At 31.1% G+C, this 21266-nt stretch overlaps 2 protein-coding genes across 2 annotated transcripts; one reads left to right on the top strand and one right to left on the bottom strand.

The window, feature by feature from the left end:
• The first annotated feature begins 2164 nt into the window (after positions 1–2164).
• On the top strand, positions 2165–16121 carry LOC113369695. The gene is made up of 6 exons (XM_026610267.1): positions 2165–2801; positions 3994–4181; positions 4987–5137; positions 12020–12103; positions 15597–15755; positions 16117–16121. The coding sequence occupies exons 1-6, from the start codon at positions 2165–2167 to the stop codon at positions 16119–16121; spliced, it is 1224 nt and encodes a 407-aa protein (XP_026466052.1).
• A 3153-nt stretch (positions 16122–19274) lies between these two features.
• Positions 19275–20471, bottom strand: LOC113369696 (gastrula zinc finger protein XlCGF8.2DB-like). Its single transcript, XM_026610268.1, has one exon. It carries the CDS (start codon positions 20427–20429, stop codon positions 19275–19277), a length of 1155 nt encoding a protein of 384 aa, XP_026466053.1. The 5' UTR covers positions 20430–20471.
• Positions 20472–21266: the final 795 nt, after the last annotated feature.

The following is a 21266-nucleotide window of genomic DNA, read 5'->3' as shown; positions in this document are numbered from 1 at the left end:
GCTACGTAACATGTAGTGATGTAATGCTTCGTTTCGTTGCGTGAGCACGTCACGGATTCGTTTATTACACGTTTACCAGTTACGAGAAAAACCTGGATTACTGTTTTTGATGTTTTATTAAAAATTTATATTTTTTTTTACAAAAAAAACTATTTTTGGGTAAAAATAATAATAAAGACGATTATTTTTTATACAGTGATTTTTTTTAAAATATTTTCATTTAAAGTTTATAAAATTTGAATAGTTTGAAGTTTCAAAATCACAAAAATAAAATAAAGTCGTTAAAAATAATTTGAGTCTCAAAAAAATTTAGTTACTAATGAAAACATAAAATACTTTTTTGAATGAATTTAAATATACATTAATCCTGCACCAAAAAAAAATAATTTATGATAATTAATACAAAATAAATTACCTATAAAGTTATACTTATACCGAAGTTATACTCACTCGTAAGGTTAGGTTTATATCTACATAATTAATTTGAGCGATTCCATCTTGATTAAATATTATCACAGCTTACCGTTTAACTAATTTTTAAAACTATTATATAAACATTAAATAAATGCTTCAATAAATAGAAACCATTAATGAAATAACTTAAAAACTTGCAAACAAAGAGCTCATTTTAACATCTTTACTGTCCGCATAACAGCCACAAACAAATTCGGCATTTCATATGTCAAATTATTAAACACGCGTTACATAGCTGCCACGTAACAAACGAAACAGAGCAGTTACGTTCATGACGATTGACTTGTATAATTAGACGTAACAGCAACGTTTCACCATTGTAACGATTAGATTTATAACGAAATTTTTGAGAGTTTCATCTGTGCTACATATTTGTAATGATAAATTTGAGAAACATACAGTGCACAATGGTGGTTGAGGTTCTTAACTATACGTAATTGCGTGGATTTAGTGGTTTAGTTAATTCGATAGATAATAATTAGATATTTTAGTTAATTCATCAAACAATGTTCATTATATCTTATCTCATCATATTCAATCAAGTTTCAAAAGTTTTGTCTAATTTATCGAACATAACCTACAAGGATCAGCAGCATGTCTTCGTAAGCCAAGCAAGGTGCGTCAACTCTATAATTGACACATATTTTACTGCAGGAACAATCATTTATATAAATTTGTACCAATCGGACAACCAAACATCCTTATATTTGGGTGAACAAGTCTTAAAAACAGCATTTTCCAGTATCAATTGGAAGATTTTAATCAGATCTACAACAGAAATTGGAGACTATTGGGAAGTCATGCCCGAAAATCCTGTTGGATATATTTTGTTTACAAGTTCTTTCCAGGATTTATTACTTGGTGTTGGTTGGTTGAAAGAATATCCAAGTTGGAGGCCTGACGCTTTATTTATTGTAATATTATCTAATTATGTTGACGGTGATGTCAACTTGATCATGAATGAGCTGTGGAGTTCGTATTCTGAATATTGTGATTCTTATGGATGATTTTGTGGATGGATTTAAAATTGCTACATGGTTTCCTTACGCTAACCAAAATTGTGGTGAATATTTAGATATGTATACAGTGCTTGACAGTTGTTCTAATGGTCAATTCCTTTCTAATGTTTCACTGTTTCCAGACAAAGTACCTAAAGATTTTCATGGTTGCGAGTTTAAAGTTATTGCAGTAGTTTGGCCACCGTATATAATGTATCCTGAAAATTTTGATATTCAAGACAATGTTGATGTACCTTTAAAAGATGGTTATGAAATCTACATGTTGACGACCTTGCAGCAGTATTTTAACTGCCAGTTTGTTTACAGAAGCTTTTCTCAACCTGAAAACTGGGGTGACATAAATCCCAATAATACATTTACTGGAATGTTTGACTATTTGTACCAAGGACAAGCTGATATCGCCATTGGGGCCATTTATCCAATCCAAGAACTCCATTTGGTGTTTGATACTTCAATTCAGTACTCACAGAGCCAGTACGTGTTGGTGGTACCCGTAGCGGATTTGGAACCACCTTGGCGAAACTTTTTGGCAATTTTACCATTGAACACTTACCTGGCGTATTGCTTGACTTATATAGTTGTGTCTGGTGTTTGTAAAGTTTTAAGCAAAAACGAAGAGAGGGGTACGGTGTTTTAAAACTGTGTCTGGTTCCTTTTTGGCAGTTTGGGCAATGGCTTTAAACAACAACGTCAACTGCCAGCCGAGTTATTTGAGGTTGAGAATAGTGCTGATTTTATGGGCGTATGTTACTTTGAACATAAGCGCGTTTTATCAAAGTGGTCTGATGTTGAGTTACAGATATCCTTTGAGGAAGTATCAAATTTATAAGGAAGACGAGATTGTGTCCAATGGTTTAATCATTGGTGGAACTGATGCTATAAGTATGATATACGGCAGTACGGATGATGACAACTCCAAATACATCACAGACAACTATGTAGATCTTTTGGCTTTGGACGCTCTCAACTATGTAGCTTATCATAAAAACATAACCACAATTGTAACCAGGGATTATTTATCTTTTGTTTCTGCTGATTTGAAGAAACGTGTCTTCGTGTCTCCCCAAAGCATCATGACCATTCCAATAGAATTGTTGTATTCCAAAGGTTTCCCTCCGGCACCTAAATTTAACAAAATGATTCTAAGATTTTTAGCAGGAGGATTGTTCGAAAGATGGAAATATCTGGTTGGTGGTGCTTTAAGGAAGAATGATATGGAGATGGACGAGCTGGATGTGGAGCGAGATGGCATTATGTTGGAAGTTAAAGATGTCAGTGGAGCTTTTGTGTTCTTGATTTTTGGATCTTGTTTGGCAATTGTAGTTTTTTGCATTGAGATGAAAATGAAACATAAATAGAATAAATTATGATTTCAATTATAAGTCATATATAAGGTAGTTATAAAATACTTACCTTTTCCTTTATGGATATGAATCACGATTGTTCAATAAGCATTAAATAATTAAAAAAAAAAATCAATAAATACTCTTTGTCTGGTACATTTACTAGAATCTAGTATTTTCCAGTATTTACTGATATTAAAACTTTTTTTTGCTTCTTCTGTATATTTCTGATAACCTGTTCTCATGTTTTGTATAAATATAGTAGAATAAAGCTATTAAAAATATACATTTTAGTGTTTTTTTTTGAGGTTTTCAGAATTGAGCAAAGGTTTTCCATTAATTTATTATATTAGCTACACTCTTATATATAAAAGCAATTAGGTTTTGATGCCGGTTTGCTCGCTAGTAGAATTTGTCGATCAGAGTCCATATCTCTAAATCTCGACAGAGGCATGCTCAAATCGTATCATTTGTTAGTTGACGGAGGAGAGAGGGTTACAGGATTGTTTGTAAAAATTGTAAACAGTTTATCCCACACAGTTTGAAATTTAGGAGCTTTTAAGTTCGTAGGGCTTTGGTCAACCTGTATAACCATTTTATTAACATGGTTATATAACAAAATATTAAAAATCAATCACATCCTAATATTTACCCACAAATTACATTTCTAGGACCATAAATAAAAACAACAAAATTTTTCCAATTTTCTAGAATTTAGACTAATTGTTAAACTGTGAAATCGATTGGCTCTTCTTCAGATACAATGCTCTAAAAGTCATTGGCAAGTGTCTCTAAAAGTTTGCGCATTTAATCAAAATTCTATAATGGTACGCTACTTGTTAGTTTTATACTAAAGAAACTAAAAATAAACTATGTTTGCTAACTCATTGTCTTTGTCGAGTCAATTTCTTCCTTAGTAACCAATTCTGTGTGGGTTAAGAGTTACAGACTTCAAGCAGAATCTGACTGGGCCGCCTTCAAACTAGATAACAAGCAGATAACCTCAATTGTTTCCTGAAATACTCAAATTTCCAGCTATTGCATCAAATATAATAAGCTATTCCGAAAGCGTCTATCAACCCTCATCCTAAACACTAATTTTAATTACTATGTCCATATCTGTGCATCTTTAATCTTTCTATCTTTTACCTTTTCAGGGGACAGATTGCTATGTTATACTTTACCGAAGCATCCAGAAAAGGCTCTGTTCTCCCAGAAGTACTACCTCAACATGAATAGATTGTACAAGAACGTGTGCTACTGTAATGATGTCCCGGGGGCCACTTTGATATTTGCGGTGCCCCACATGTCTAGGGTCATACATGTGCTGGACTATAGTCATAATGTAAGATTTGTAAATATTTTGTGGATTTGATAATGTGAATAATTGTGAATTATTCCTAAAATGCATTTATGTACAATAGTAATGGAATGAGAAGTCTATTGCTAACTTTGATTTGCTAATTTTATATTCTTGACATTTCAAGTCATTTTGAATCGTCTGAGACCAAATTTGGAAAAAGTGTAGGCTTGTGTATCTAAGGCAATTTTTTCGTTCACGTTTTAGCCAACAATTTGTATTTTCGTCGACGTTTTGGCTCGTTTCCTTTTAATTAGCAGAAAAGTACAAAAATTTTCGTCCACGTTTTAGCCAAAAATTTGTACCTTTGTCGACGTTTTGGCTTGTTGATCAGATTTGCTAGATGATAAGGATCTGCACTTTTGATCAAGATGTTTCTTCACAACTAGCAAAAAAATACAAAAATTTTCGTCCACGTTTTAGCCAAAAATTTGTACTTTCGTCGACGTTCTGCTAGTTTCCTTTTAATTAGCAGGAAAGTACAACAATTTTCGTCCACGTTTTAGCCAAAAATTTGTACTTTCGTCGACGTTTTGGCTCGTTGATCAGTTTTGCGAGATGATAAGGACCTGCGCTTTCGACCAAAATGCTATTTTTTGATTTCTCCGCGTTTTAATTCATTTTGAATCGTTTAGCACCAAAGTTGGATGCACATATGTGCATATGTTAACAAAAATTTGACCATTTCATCATCCATTTTCTCAAAAACGACTTCTTTAGGACTATTAACGACTACTCTGATTTTAAAATTTTAAAGGCCACATAGTTTAACTGATTTTTTTTCTTTTAGAAATCATGGGCAGTCATCCTAAAGCGAGTTAAGGCTTCAGGACATCAACTGAGAAATATAAATTTTAGAATCGATGAATACCACACCGTTAGCTGTGGAATGGATGGTATCATTTGTGCACATGAAGTAGGAGCTAAAGGAAAACCTATAAGTAATTTTTTATAAATATTAATATATATTTTAATTACATAAATATAATGAATAACACGAACTTGCCTTTGCTTCGTGGTTTAGGCATTTTGACCAGCTTGATATCAAATGGTAATAATATCACAATGAAAGTATAACTTTAAAAGATTAAACGAATACATAGGTGTAAAATGGTTAAAATAGGCCAAATGAAACTTATCTTTTAATGAAAAAATAACCACAGCGTCCAATATAAATTCAATATCACAAAAATATAATATTTATATGTTAATTAATGGGGCAATTCTGCAGTAACAGTGCTCATAACACAGCGATGTCATTGCAACATTATCTTATGTTTGTTTCTTGGTAGTGAAAACTGGAAGAATGTTATGATAACAAAATCTTCGAAAATGCTATTACCATAATATTCTTCCTTGCTTGTTTATATATAAATATAAACTATACTGTGTAAAATATGTTGCCAACGCTATGTTTCGGCAGAATTGCCCCATAAATGTCTTTTGTTAAAACACATAGAGCTATTATCATTAAGCTTATTACCATCGAAGATTTATTATAATCATACCTAATCTGATGTAATTCATCTTGTATATATACCCAGTAAACCACAGAAGTTACCACCACGCAACACATTTTGTAACTTTCGTTTCGAAACTGATGTTAAGTAAACGAACCGATGCTGTTACGTATAGTTGTGAGCTTTAACCACCGTCGACGCGTTTAAACGTTTATAATACTGCTTTGTTCGGATCTGTAGGTACGTGGCGTGGTACGTTGCGCGGTCACATACATTTGCCTTTGAAATAGCCGTGAAGTAGGTTATGGTCGAAATGTCAAAAAATTAAATATAGGTTAAGTCTGTCAGAATACTCAAAATCAGAATCAAGAATACAAAGTTAGATAAAGTCTTAGAAAATATTAATTCGTCGTCACCAAAGAAGCATGACAAGAAGAGAAGAACTTATATAATTTTCACACATTATATTAAATAAGTGTTGAAGAGGAAATAAATTGACGAGTGTTTTAAATAATGATACAATATTGTGTTGTAGATTGTGTGTAATTATATGCTTCGGATATTGTAGCTACTATTTGCACATGTTATATTTATCTTTTGAAGTGTAATGCACTTATTTAAGTATTTATTTATTGCTTCATAATCAGTATTTATATATACATGCTGCAATTTAGTACATGTACATAAGAAAATATGTATGTACAAAGATAGGAAAGTGTCAATTTCTTAATAAACGTTGATTTTTGTAAGAGTAAGTTGTGTAAGAGTAAGAGAGTAAGTTGTGTAGATGTAAATGTTATTTTTAATAAATACATAACATTATTCTTCATACATTTGATCATCGGAATTTTTGATTATCCGAATGCCCATCAACAACAATTAGTCCGGTTATTCGATATATATAATGTAATAATATTTAAACTGAAATCTGCTAAAAATATAGAATAAATAAAACAAATTGAAAAATGATGTAACAATGGGATAACAATATATTTACTTTGATCAAAATGTGGTAGCTTTATACATTTTTTTTTATAATATTTACTTTTACCTTACATCTTACATTTAATTTATCAAGACAAATATCAAATTTTATCAAGACAAATATGCCAATAATTAATCGATAGTAAAAATAATAATGATTTCGAGTATTCTTTCCAAAAAAAACAATCATTGTCTTGCATTATTATATTTTTATTGTAACAATTTATTGTCACAGGTCATACAGCAATTATCAGGTTTCTGACCAGAAATTAAAAAAAATTCAATTCAATTTTTATTATTTTTCCATCCTTGTCTTGATGAACTATTGGATATGAAATACTAATATTTGGTGTTACAGATAATTTATTTTCTTCGCCAATTCTATTGACAAGTTGCTCTAATGGTTTCCTACAATTTTTAATTTTTCCTCGCAAGCGTTTCAATTCATTTTCAAATGGAAAACAACTGAACTTATCTAAACTGCAGTTAAATACTTTGACCTCATTTGCCAAATGTATTACATTGTGAATATTAAAAGTGAATTTGTTCAGTCCATATAATTCAGCAAAACTTCTAACAAAACATATTAAAAGTTTTCTGGCTAATTCATTTGAGGTTAAACAAATTTCCTCATCACACAATATTCTAATACCTAAACACAAATGAACAAAAATTTTTATATTTGTGATGATCCAAATAAGGCTGAAGTATAACTATTCCAGTATATAACAGGAATTGTCTAAATTCAGTTGCTTTCCACCTTTTATACTCATCCAAAACACGAGGTAATCGTGAAAATTCTTTGGGTATGAAAGATTTAATTTCAATAATTTTTTTGTTGGCATTATTTTTATCAGTATCATTCAATCGCATATCTTTGCGACCATTCACCCAAATCCCAAGAAGACGCTTTGTGACCCCCAAACAAATTAAGTGCATATAATCCAATGCAACTTGTGACACCATTCCTATGCCTAATTCTTCTAATATGGAGCTACCTAAATGATGTTCTGGTTGAAGGCGAAGTCTAAAGCTTTCATCAGTACGTAGTGGACAATTTACTTCTGGCATTATCACATGGTCGTCAAAATCACCTTCTTGCGTACATTTCGGGCAGCTAAAATAACCTGCATGACTTTTCACAAATGTTATGAAAGATCTTGCAGGGCTATCACAAACTATTTTAGAAATGATTACTTTACAATTATTTTTCTTAAAGGTTATGCCATTTAGCATGATGGTTTTCATCTCCTTTACGAAATCAGATAAATAAATATTGGCGTCGTTTGGCTTTCCTTCACCGTGATGCACACCGACAATAAAAGGTTTGCTAGCTTCTCCCTCTATCATTAACTGTATCGGCCAAAATGTACTATTAGAGCTCTTAGTTAAGGACATACCATCACAATTTAACTGTAACTTAATATTAATTGGACATTTTTTGTACATTTTGGTCATGGCTCGAATAATAGAACTTTCTACACCAAAATGTACATAAAACCCCCCATTAAGTGCCTGAATGCTTTCTGTAGCATGCCTTGGTGTTCCCAATAATGTCCGTACATCGCATGGAAGATATGCATCAAGTCCATGATGTTTTCGTAGAAGTTTCAATAAAAGGTTGGCACTATGTAAGGTAATATTTTGATCATTTATCCAATAGCGCAAATCTTCCTGAAGGGTTGAAGACTCAGTGGATGAAGAGTCAATGGTTTTGTTGGCTGATTGTTGCAAATTTGTATCAATATCAGATGATTGAAAACCAATATTTGAAGACGTTGAAGGCATATTTGAAAATTCAACGATCTCTATATTAGCCACTGTATTTTCTATATCATTCTTGCTTGCACTTACACCGATACTAGGTGTAGAATTATCCACTTGTTGATCCAAAAGTTTTTTATATCTTAGCACTTTTTGAGCAACTATCTGTTGAATTCTGCGTTTCGATAAATCCTTTAATGGTTTACGTGTCTTTAATTTTTGTTGATCCATCATAATTATTCTACTTAAAAAAAATTAACTCACTGACTGCTCTAGTAAACACTTGACAGTTCTACAAAATCTTTGCGCCACGAAATCTCTATTTTCCTTGTCGAAAGTTTGCAAGCCTGAGTCGATCACTTCACGCTCTGTGACCTCTGTGACTCACTGCATTTTCGTTTCGTGAATCGTTGTGCTTCGAATAGGTTAGTGAATCATAGTAATCAAGAGAAATCTTTTTAATCATCGTCGTCAGCAGGTATTTTCTATTTATTTTTGTGATTGATTCATATATCAAATTGTTAAGAAAGGTTCAGCAAATGTGATTAGACTGATTTCGAAGATTTTCGAATGTTTTTGTAACCTCTTTACGATGGCTTTTCAGAATGTATACCCATGCGGTCGTTAAATTCATTAAAGAAACTGAAAATATAATAACCTCAGAGGTGCCTGTTAGTTGGCTAATCAAAACAGGCAATGAGATTACAAAGTGTTGGTGGCCTCCTGCTAATATAGCATCAAAAACTCCTTTAATAATGAAAAAAAGTGTACCCGACAGTACCTGGACAAAGGAAGATGTGAGTGTCATGCGTTATTTCGGTAAGTGCATTTCTTTAACTAAATATAAATGTAGATTTTTTTTTAAATCTATTTTTTCATTGCATAGATTCATATTATAAAGCAAGAAAGTTTGCGCAAGATAGTGATTATACATCGGCTGAGGAGAATCTTGGCAAAGGGTTTCGTTTAAAGAAACCCAACAGCCAATATCAATCAAATGAAGAAGAATATAGTACGTATAAAATCCTACATATTTTAATGCAATAGAATATATATTTTGAAAGAATAAAAAATAATCTTTCAGATTTTAATCCTAACCAACAATTGTTGCTGGATCTAGAATCACCGAGGAGTTCTACAAGTACCAATTGCGTAACTCCTTCTAATGTAGAAGAATTGAGCCCTTTACCCTTATCCCCTCTCATGGGGATAAATCATGACGTTGGGTTATGCAAAACTTTCGAAGATCAAGGAACACAAACTGATAGGGATTGGTCTGCAGAAAAGCTGGAACAAAGAATAGTGAACATAAATGAAAACTTGGAGAAGCAGTGCACAAAAACCGATTTTATTCTCAGGGAGCTTGCCATTTTGAATACTAAAATGGATCAATTACTGCAAAATGCAAGTTATCCTACATTGACATGTAATCAAGATGGTAATGTCTTTGATTCTTTGTTTCCACTTGATGCGGAAGATGATATCACATGCTGTGAAGAGTTTTTAAAAGATGAAACATATGTTGCAGAATTGGTAAACTATAATTGCACCTTGGGAGATATTGAAATAAAATAATTTGGTAGTAATTATATTTTAATGTTTTGTTTTTAGCAAAGCTATGTTAGAAAAATTGGTGGGAAAACTCCGGCTGAAAATATAAGAAATATATTGAAAAAAGTTTTTACCAAAAAATTGGCAGCTGTATGTTCTTGGTATGGCCGGAAAGGTAATATGGCAGTAAACAAGCTGAAAGTAATGGAAGTGATTAAAGGTAATTTAACTTCAATTTATTTTAATTAATGTTTCTAATTCCTGTTTGGTTTTATTTTAGACACAATAATTAACAACACCGCTGAATTTACAGAAGCCAAGTTTGTTAATATAGTTGTAGAATGGTTTCGCTTTGGGAAACAAAGACTACATAGAGAACAAAACAGAAGACCCATAATAACATAATAATATATATATATATATATATATATATATATATATATTATATATATATAATATTAAACTATGTTTATAAACTTTGGAGTTTAATGGTAACACACATTCTTGAAATATGTATTTGCAGCCAAAATAGTCAAAATAAAAAGTGACGAATAAATTACTTATATTCATGTACATTTCAAACACCGTATGTGTGTCATCATTCACAAGTTAATAAATTCAAGGCAGAAAAAATCAAAACATATTGTTGAATGAAAAACCCAAGACATTAAATAAAAAGATGTTTTGTTTTTTCATTGAACAATGTGTTAAAATTTGTGTGCGCTTTTTCCTGCTTGAGTGTATTAATTTGCTGAATGATGACACACATTCAGTGTTTGAAATATACATGAATATAGTTAATTTATTCATTGCTTATTATTTTGACTATTTTGGCTGCAAATACATATTTCAAGAATATGTGTGAGCATCAAACTTCAAAGTTTATAAACACACACACACACACATATATATATATTATATATATATATATATATATTTATATTTATATTTATATGAATTTATTCCTGTTAGTTTCAATATGAATTTTATGTGTATATATACATATGTATGTGTATATGTATATATACACACATGTATATATATGTTTGCATTATTCTTTTTTAATATGAATTTATTCCTGTTAGTTTCAATATGAATTTTATTCCAAGTTATTTTTTCAATAAGATTGTTTATTTTAATATTATCACTTTATTAATATAATTTATACATGTATATATCAAAATATGAATTTATTATTAATGTTAATTTTACTGATTTTTTTAAATTTAAGTAATGTATTATTGTTACTATGAAATTTGTCATAAAAATGTTCAATAAAATTACTTTAAAATATTAATTTTACCTTTTAATATTTATATCCAAAACAATTTATTTGCAGGAAATTCCATTAAATAATTATGTAACATAAAAGACACCTACACGCTTTTTTATTCAATTTAGATACGTAGCAAAAAGGCAACCGCGGTGTATCAGTGTGCAACGAAACAGCCGTTACGTTCTTGCCCGCGAAATAGATACTTCTGTGTGCCTCCCAGGTTACGTACCTGCTTCGTGCGAACGTGGCAGCGTTACGTAACGTTCATGGCTTTGTTACGTTTTGTGGTTTACTGGGTATATATATATATATGATACAGTTTTGAAGCCACATGTCGAAAAATAAAACAAGAACGTAAATATAAATCTTTTTAGTACGTTTCGAGCTATTCTGCTAGCTCATCATTCAGCTAAAAAAACAAACAGAGTAATAAAACAAAGTAACAAAATACAATAAAACAGAATTAAAATTATACATACCAAACCAAGTTATTAAAGTTGTAAGTTATTAAACATTCAAAAAAGCATTTTGTGTAAAATTTGACAAATATGAATATTTTGTTCTAAAAACAAAAAACAAAAAAAATATGTATATATATATATATATATATATAAAATTTTGAAAAATGAAATCAAGTAATCGAAATATATCGAATGAAAGATAAAAGAAAATAAAAGAAAATATCAAGTGGTAAAAAAATTGTTCAAATATTAAAATAAATCAGATTTACATATATATATATATATGTTTTTTTATTTAATTTTTAATAATTAATTATATTTTTCTAGCTTTTGTAGTTCCCCATCATCGAATGGACAATGGTGTACAAAACGCTATTATGGATTATCAGAGAAAACGAATAGTTTCGATGGGTAAGAACTTATTTATACTTGTTTATCTATGGGTAAGAATTTATTTGAACCTTCATAGAAATTTAATTAGTAATTAGAAATTATTTTTATAAATTCCATTAGTAATTAGTATCTTAAATAATGACCACGCGCTAATCATCTTTCAAATTAACTTGGGTATTGGGTGTGCCGCAAGGAATGATTTTAGGGCCAATGATATTTATTACTTTTTGTTGCGGCTTGCTTATGTAAATAAATAAATAAATTTATGTATTAGATAGAAAAAGAGAGAGGGCGATACGAAAAGGAGAGAAATTGATTTATTTAGATGTAGAGAAAAAGTATAGATGTAGAGAAAGATTTATAGAGATAGAAAGAGGGAAAGAGATAGACAGATTAGCATATAGAGAAAGAAGATGAAGAGAGATGAAGAAAGGTAAAAGTAAAGAGAAAAAGATAGTGAGTAAAAAGAATAGATAGATTAGAGAGAAAGATAAAAAATGTAGAGAAAGATATAGATAGTGAAAGAAAAAAATAAATAGATAAACATATGGAAAACTGTGGTCCATATGTAATATATTTTATTTATAATAAAATAGTAACGACACTATGTGTTATCATATTTATCATTTATAAAATATAGTTAGTATTTGTGTATTTTCAATAAAAAGGAAAAGTGTTATGAATTATAATTTTGGCAGTGAGACTGGGGAGAAACAATAGAGAGATCCGAACTGACACTTGCACTATTTTGTTTCATCCGTGCTGTCACTATGATGAGCCTATCTGTCCAGTAGAAATGCGATGCGTGTTGACAGGCATCAGATAGATTGAACTTTATTATGGCAAATATTATATATACATTGTTTGTATGCTTACTTTCAGCTGTTTTAAATTCAGAAGCAAACGTTTTATAGCCTCTAAAAGTGTACTATAAATTAATTTTACTTCAGTTGCATATTATAAATAAGCTTGACAAGAGTCTGAATATAATAATAATAATTTATGATTGTTCATTAGAACTTGATAACGAATGAATAAATCTAATTAAATAGAGCAAGAGAGATGGTAATCCAGATAAAGAGAGAAAAAGAGATAGAGATAAATAGAGAGGAAAAGAAACTAGATACATAGATAATTCTATAGAGATAAGAAGAGCGAGGGAAAAAGATTGGTATAGAAAGAGATAGATACAGAGAGATAGAGCAAGAATAATCCAGAAAAGGAGTGAGCAAAAGATAGAAAAATAAACAGAGAGGAGAAAAACTAGATACGTAGATAATTCTATATATAGAATTTATATATGAGGAGATGAGGAGAGCGAGGGAAAAAGATTGATAGAAAGATTGATGTAGAGAGAAAGAGATAGAGCAAGAGTAATCCAGAGAAGGACACAGAAAGAGATAAAGATAAATGTGGAGAAAAAGATTTGAAGAGAAGGTGAAAAAGATGAATGTAGAGAATGAAAGAAAAAAATTGATTTAGAGAAAAAGAGATAGATATAGAGAGATATAGCAAGAGTAACTTAGAAAAAGAGAGAGAAAGAGATAGAGATAAATGGAGCGGAAAAAACTAGATATGTAGATAGATCTATAGAGATGAGGAGAGCGAGGGAAGAAAATTGATAGAAAGATTGATGTAGAAAGAAAGAGATAGATATAGAGAGATAGAGCAAGAGTAACCCAAAAAGGACAGAGAAAGAGATAGAGATAAATGTAGATGAAAAAACTAGATACGTAAATAGATCTATAGAGATAGAAAAGCGAGAGAAAAAGATTGATTGATAGATATAGAGAGATAGAGCAAGAGTAACCCAAAAAAGAAGAGCGAAAAAAATAGAGATAAACCGAGAGAAAAAAACTAGATATGTAGATAGATCCACCTTGTGAATCCCAAAAAACGGTGGCCATCACCTTTCCAGCCGATCAAACAGTCTTCGCCTTTTTCGGAGCACGTTCGCCCGGTGAAGTCCACTGTTTTGACTGCTCCTTGGTCTCTGGTGTGTACCAGTGAATCCATGTTTCGTCGACGGTCACGAAACGACGCAAGAACTCCGCCGGGTTGCACGTCGCCGATGTGGTCTCACGGTTGCGCTTGTTTTCCGGTGTGAGCAAGCGCGGCACCCACCGCGCCGACAGCTTTCTCATGCCCAGTTCTTCGTGTAGAATATGATGCACCGTTCCTTCTGCGATGCCTACAGTCTCAGCTATCTCGCGAACTTTCAATCGACGGTCTGCCAACACGAGATCGTGGATTTTTTTAATATTTTCGTTTGTAGCAGCTGTTTTCGGGGCACCTGGCCGTGGCTCGTCAAAAACTGACGTGCGGCTACGAACAAACTCGTTAAACCAATTCTTGACGGTCGCCATCGAAGGAGAAGAGTCACCGTACACAGCATCCAAGCGATCTTTGATTTCGCTGCGCGTTTTCCCTTCCAAAAACAAGAATCTAATCACCGAACGATATTGTTCTTTTTCCATTTTTGTAAAATTGACCGACACGCTCGCTTTCAAAAGCTGTCAAAACAAAACTAATGCAGGGAATTGAATGAAACTTTGACAGTAGGCTACTAAAAGAACGTACTGCATGATGGTAAAACTCTTTTGTGATAGCAGCGCCATCGGGCGGTGAGGCTAAGTACTTGTTGAATGACCCTCGTATAGAGATGAGCAGAAGAGCGAGGGAAAAAGATTGATAGAAAGGCTAATGTAGAGAGAAACGTTAGATGTAGAGAGATAGAGCAAGAATAATTCTGAAAAAGACAGAGAAAGAGATAAAGATAAATGTAGAGGAAAAAAACTGGATACGTACAAGAGCGAGGGAAAAAACTAGATACGTAAAAAGATATATAGAGATGATGGGAGCGAAAGAAAAAGATTAGAACAGAGAAAGAGATAGGTATAGGGAGATAGAACAAGAGTAATCGAGAAAAGAGAGAAAAAGAAATAGCGATAAATGGAGGTGAAAAAGGCTAGATCGAAAGAAAAAGATTGATAGAGAGAGAAAGAGAGATGGAGTAAGAGAAAAGTATGGAATAGGAGATAGAAAAAGAAAAATAGATAGATAGATCGATGGAGAGACAGAAATGATAGACGAGTCGACAGACTAGGATATAGAAAAGTATAAATTAAATCGATGGAGTGATTGAGAAAGAAGATAGATATAAAAAGCTATAGATTAGTAAGGTATAGAAAGCGATAGATATAGGAAAGATATAGAAAAGGATAAAAAAATCGATGAGAGAGGAGATTGAGAAAGGAGATAGATATAGAAAGCGATTTATTAAACTGGCGAATAAATAAATAAACCCTCAATTTAAAATTTATATTTATACCTCAGAGTAATGATTTAAAATTTTTTGGTTCTGATTCATTAAATTCATTTGAATTACTCCTAGATTTATTGAATTAAAATATTTTGATATAAGTTCTATGTATCAAGATTTTATATTAACGGACAAGACTGATGATTTTTATTAAGTATTCTCTTCATTATTATTTCATTTATTTTTCAGGTCGAGATGGAACCTTGGTCTCATCAGGTTTACCCTGGTGTGGAGATGAAGAGACAGAAATACGTAAACAAAAAGCTGAAGAATTCATGAATAATCCAGAAACGAGAGCCATGTTTATGGAAAGAAAGACTGAAGGATATTTTGATGAAGGACCCATGGGTAAGTTATATTTTGTTTATTAAAGTGGAACTTCTAATGCGACCAACAAGGCTGCGTTCTTAGGTATGTAGGGAGTAATAGAAAGCGAGATTTGTCTGATGGTTGTAAATTGTCTGGTTGATGATGTTATAGATTGTCTGATATTATAACTGGTCTGATATTATAATAACTTGTCTAAATGGACTAGATTGTCTGATATTATAGTAACTGGTCTGAAAATATGGTAAAATTTTCTGTAAACGTTCCAAATTGTCTAAAAATATTGCGATTTGCCTGAAAATGTCGCAAATTTTCTAAATAAGTTTTAGATTGTCTGAATATATTGTGAATTATGTTATTGCATCAATGTTGTAATTTTTAGTCTGAATTAAATTAGTCTGAAAATATTGTAAATTTCCTGGTAACGATGTAAATTGTCTGAACATGTCGTAGATTTTCTGAACATTGCATGTAGATTGTCTGAGAATTATTATAAATTCTCTAAAAATGTTGTAAATTATGTGAAAATGTTATACATTGTCAGATAATTTGGTGAATCATCTAAAAATTTCGTAGAATGTCTTGAAATGCTGTAAATTGTCTAAATGTTGCAGATTTTCTAAAAATGTTGCAGACTGTCTATTTGTAAATGTTATAAATTGTTTGAAAACGTTGCGTAGATTTTCTGAACTGGTTTAAAAATGTTGTAAATTATCTGACAATGTTTTAGATTGTCTGTTAATGTTATAACTGCTCTAAAAATGTTGTAAAGTATTTGACTATGTTTCAGATTGTTTTCTAATGCTGTAACTGCTCTGAAAATGTTGTAAATTGCCTGACAATGGTTTAGATTGTTTGTTAATGTTGTAACTGGTCTGAAAATGTTGTAAGTTGCTTGACAATGTTTTAGATTGTTTTTTAATGCTGGAACTGGTTTAAAAATATTGTGAATTATCTGACAATGCTTTAGATGGTTCGTTAACTTGTCTGAAAATGTTGTATGTTGCCTGACAATGCTTTAGATTGTTTGTTAATGTTGTAACTCGTTTGAAAGTGTTGTAAGTTGTCTGAAAATGTTTCAGATTGTTTTATAATGTAGTCACTGGTTTAAAAGTGTTATAAATTGTCTGACAATAATTTAGATTGTTTTTTAAGGCTGCAACTGGTCTAAATATGTTGTAAATTGTCTGACCATCTTTTAGACTGTTTATTAACGTTGTAACTGGTCTGAAAATGTTGTCTGATTGTTTTTGCAGGCTGTATAACTAGTCCTAATATCTTATGAATTGTCTGACCATTTTTATATTGTTTGTTAATGCTGTAACTGGTCTGAAAATGTTGTAAGTTATCTGACTATGCTTCAGATTGTTTGTTAATGTTGTAAATGGTCTGAAAATGTACGTTGTCTGTCAATGTTTTAAATTGTTTGTTAATGTTGTAACTGGTTTAAAAATGTTGTAGATTGTCTGACAATGTTTCATTTTGTTTGTTAAAGTTGTAACTGGTCTAAAAATGTTGTAAATTGTCTGACTATACATTAGATTGTTTGTTAATGATGTAACTGGTTTAAAAGTGTTAAAACTTGTCTGACAATGTTTTAGATTGTTTTTAATGCTGTAACTGGTCTGAAAATGTAAATTGTCTGACAATGGTTTAGATTGTTTGTTAATGTTGTAACTGGTTTAAAAATGTTGTTAGTTGTCTGACAATGTTTTAGATTGTTTGTTAATGTTGTAACTGGTCTAAATATATTGTAAATTGTCTGACAATGTTTTAGATTGTTTGTTAACGTTGTAACTGGTATGAAAATGTTGTAAGTTGTCTGTCAATGTTTAAACTGGTCTGAAAATGTTGTAAGTTGTTCACCATGTTTCAGATTGTTTTTAAATGCAGTAACTGGTTTAAAAATGTTGTAAATTGTCTGACAATGCTTTAGATGGTTTGTTAATATTGCAACTGGTCTGAAAATAATGTTAGTTGTCTGACAATGTTTTAGATTGTTTGTTAATGTTGTAACTGGTTTAAAAAGGTTGTAAATAATCTGACAATGTTTTAGATTATTTATTAATGTTGTAATTGGTCTGAAAATGTTCTAAGTTGTCTGAAATTGTTTCAGATTGTTTTTTAATGCTGTAACAGGTTTAAAAATGTTGTAAATTGTCTGGCAATGCTTTACATAGTTTGTTAATGTTGTAACTGGTCTGAAAATAATGTTAGTTGTCTGACAATGTTTTAGATTGTTTATTAATGCTGTAATTGGTTTAAAAATGTTGTAAATTGTCTGACCATCCTCTAGATTGTTTTAGATGTTTGTTAATGTAGTAACTGGTCTGAAAATGTTGTAAATTGCTTGACAATGTTTTGGTAGGTTTTTTAATGCTCCAGCTGGTCTGAAAATATTGTATATTATCTGACAACGTTTGATATTATTTTTCATGCTGTAACTGGTCTGAAAATGTTGTAAGTTTTCTGACAATGCTTTAAATTGTTTTTTAATGCTGTAACTGGTTTAAAAATGTTGTAAATTGTTTGACCATCTTTTAGATTGCATCTTTATATATTATTTGTATATTATTTGACAATGTTTCAGATTGTTGACGTTGTAACTGGTCCGAAAATGTTGAAATTGACTGACCATATTTTAGATTGTTTGTTAATGTTGTAAGTTTTCTGACAATGTTTTAGATTGTTTGTTAATGTTGTAACTGGTCTGAAAATGTTGTAAATTGCTTGACAATGTTTTAGTAGGTTTTTTAATGCTGTAATTGGTCTGAAAATATTGTATATTACCTGACAACGTTTGAGATAGTATTTCATACTGTAACTGGTCTGAAAATGCTGTACGTTGTCTGACAATATTTCAGATTATTTTTCAAGGCTGTAACTAGTCTAAATATGTTGTAAATTGTCTGACCATCTTTTAGATTGCATCTTTAATGTTGTAACTGGTCTGAAAATGTTGTATATTATTTGGCAATGTTTCAGATTGTTGACGTTGTAACTGATCCGAAAATGTTGCAAATTGTCTGACCATATTTTAGATTGTTTTTTAATGTTGTAAGTTGTCTGACAATGTTTTAGATTGTTTGTTATATAGCGAATTATTTGATAATATCATTAGAAGTACTAAAAATACCATTGCTGCAGAAATATTGAAAAAATAGAACTCATACATTTTGTACAATAATCCATCTTTTAATTAAAACTGTTTTATTTAAATTCTTATTTAAAGACCATAGCAATTATGGATACTTCTCTATTCAATCTCTATGCAATCATTTGTGAAATGTAAGCAATGCTAAAATGAAAGTTTTTTTGTTGAAATAATTCAAATTCACTAAATATTTCTTACCATTACACAGTTTTGGAAATATATAAATTTTCTCTAGTATAATTTAAAAACAAATGATAGTTGTAATATATTTTATTAAATTTATATTTTTTTAACTATAATGGTCGCAAGCAATATATGAAATAACCCAAAGGACATTCATAACATAAAATATATATATGTTAAGTAATATTTACAATCTAAGTCTATTATACTCTCTGTGTCTCATAATGAAGGTTTTTTTCTTCGACATGTGCTTTTGCTTTATGTTTCAACATTCCACTTTTTCGTGCAAACGCTTCATCACACACATCACATTTGAAAGGCTTCTCTTTAGTATGAATACGTAAATGCTGTGCTAAAATATCAGATCTTGTAAAAGCTTTATCACAGTAGGGACATTGGAAATCTCTACGACCCTCATGAACAACTTTGTGTTTTTTCAAATACTGATCTCGAATGAAGGCTTTACCACAAACATCACATTTGAAATCCCTTTCGCCTGTATGGACTTTAGTATGAAGGGATAGACTTTGTTGGTCCGCGAAGGCTTTATTGCAAAGGGAACAAATGAATTGTTTGCCGTTGATGTGAATGGATACATGTTTTTTCATGTTTTGTAACAGTGTGAACTTTTTCAAACAAATGAAACATTCATAAGGGCGCTCTCCAGAATGCGTTTTGAGATGCATGTGTAAGTAACTTTTGTTAGAGAATGCTTTACTGCAATAAGGGCACTCAAAGTCTTTGTCCTTTATATGAACGTACATGTGTTTCATTAAATTGGACGACCGAGGAAATCCTAGGCCACATATATTGCACTTGTGAGGCCTTTCGCCTGTGTGTAGTCTGTAGTGGCTTTGTAAATCACCTTTACGAGAATAAGCTTTATCACATTGTGTACATTTGAAAGCCTTTTCAGGAGCATGTGTCAGTTTATGGTTTGTTAAAGTAGATAGTTGCGTGTAAGCTTTGTCACACATATCACATTTAAAAGGCCTTTCTCCTGTATGGGTTCTTACATGAGGAACTAAATCAATATTACGAGGAAAAGTCTTCATGCAGTAAGGACATTGAAATCGTTTCTCTTTAGGCTGTTTTACAGGTTTAAAAGAATCATCTATCTCACTGGGTATTTGTACTTGTTCATGGTAATCCTGGACAATATCTTCTTGCACTTGAGTATCAATGTATGTTTCTGGTTTTAAATATTGAGGGAAACTTGCATCTTCAGAAATCTCATTTGTCTCTTTGTAATCGTTGTTGTAACTGTTTTCTGTTTCCGAAGCATCTGAATCTACTGGTTCACATTTAATTTCATATTCGATGTTGCATGAATCAATTTCTTGTTTTATTTCGGTCATTGCACTTTTGAAATAATATAATTTCTATATAATAAGTATAAATTCTTGGTTTCCTGCCTTATTTACTAGTAAATATTATAAACTTAATATTCAATTTGTAATCATTTCATGTGGTTTGAAAAATTTTATAATCTCGAAGACTCGTTTTATATTGATGAATATTCATATGTAGGTTGTCTGGCAACGTTTGGTCTGGTTATTTCATATATCTGAAATTGAACAAACATAATTATGATTATGATATAATATTTATCAACTTCCAGAGGGAGAAGTTTATATTTTCATCAAAAAATCCGATTCGCTAATTTTATGTTTTCTCGACGTTTCAAGCCATTCTGAATCGAATGAGACCAAATTTGGAAAAAGAATGTGTGTGGGTGTACAGATGTTGTATCTTAAATCGACGTATTCTCAAAAAAGGCTTGTCCGATTTCAAAAATTTACAAGCCATTCGATTTATCCCGATGAGGATTATCGTTCGTCAGTTTTGTGCGACGATCTGACAAGCCGTTTCTTTGTTATTTGGAAAAAAAAGTGTTAAACTTTTCGACCACATTTAATCTCATACTACCGAATCGATTTTAAAAAATCAAAAACTGTTCGAAAGATATTAGTTGGGAATGATACTGATTAGTATTAGGTGAAAATCTACCGAGCCGTTTTCTTGTAATTAACTCTTGAAAAAAAAATTTAAACCGATTTTTATGTAACTTTTTTTGACGATATATATCATGGTCTTATAGAACTTACTGCAATATTACGGCCTTACGAAAAGTAGTTTTTTAAAAGTTTAAAAATTCATCAAAGTTTGAGAAAATGAATTGTTTTTTTGGCGTT

Source organism: Ctenocephalides felis, unplaced genomic scaffold (assembly GCF_003426905.1).
Source record: "Ctenocephalides felis isolate EL2017-DRISC unplaced genomic scaffold, ASM342690v1 CF-g0.4_SCAFFOLD_01445, whole genome shotgun sequence".
Lineage (NCBI taxonomy): Eukaryota > Metazoa > Arthropoda > Insecta > Siphonaptera > Pulicidae > Ctenocephalides > Ctenocephalides felis.
This window is presented reverse-complemented; position numbering and strand designations above follow the sequence as displayed.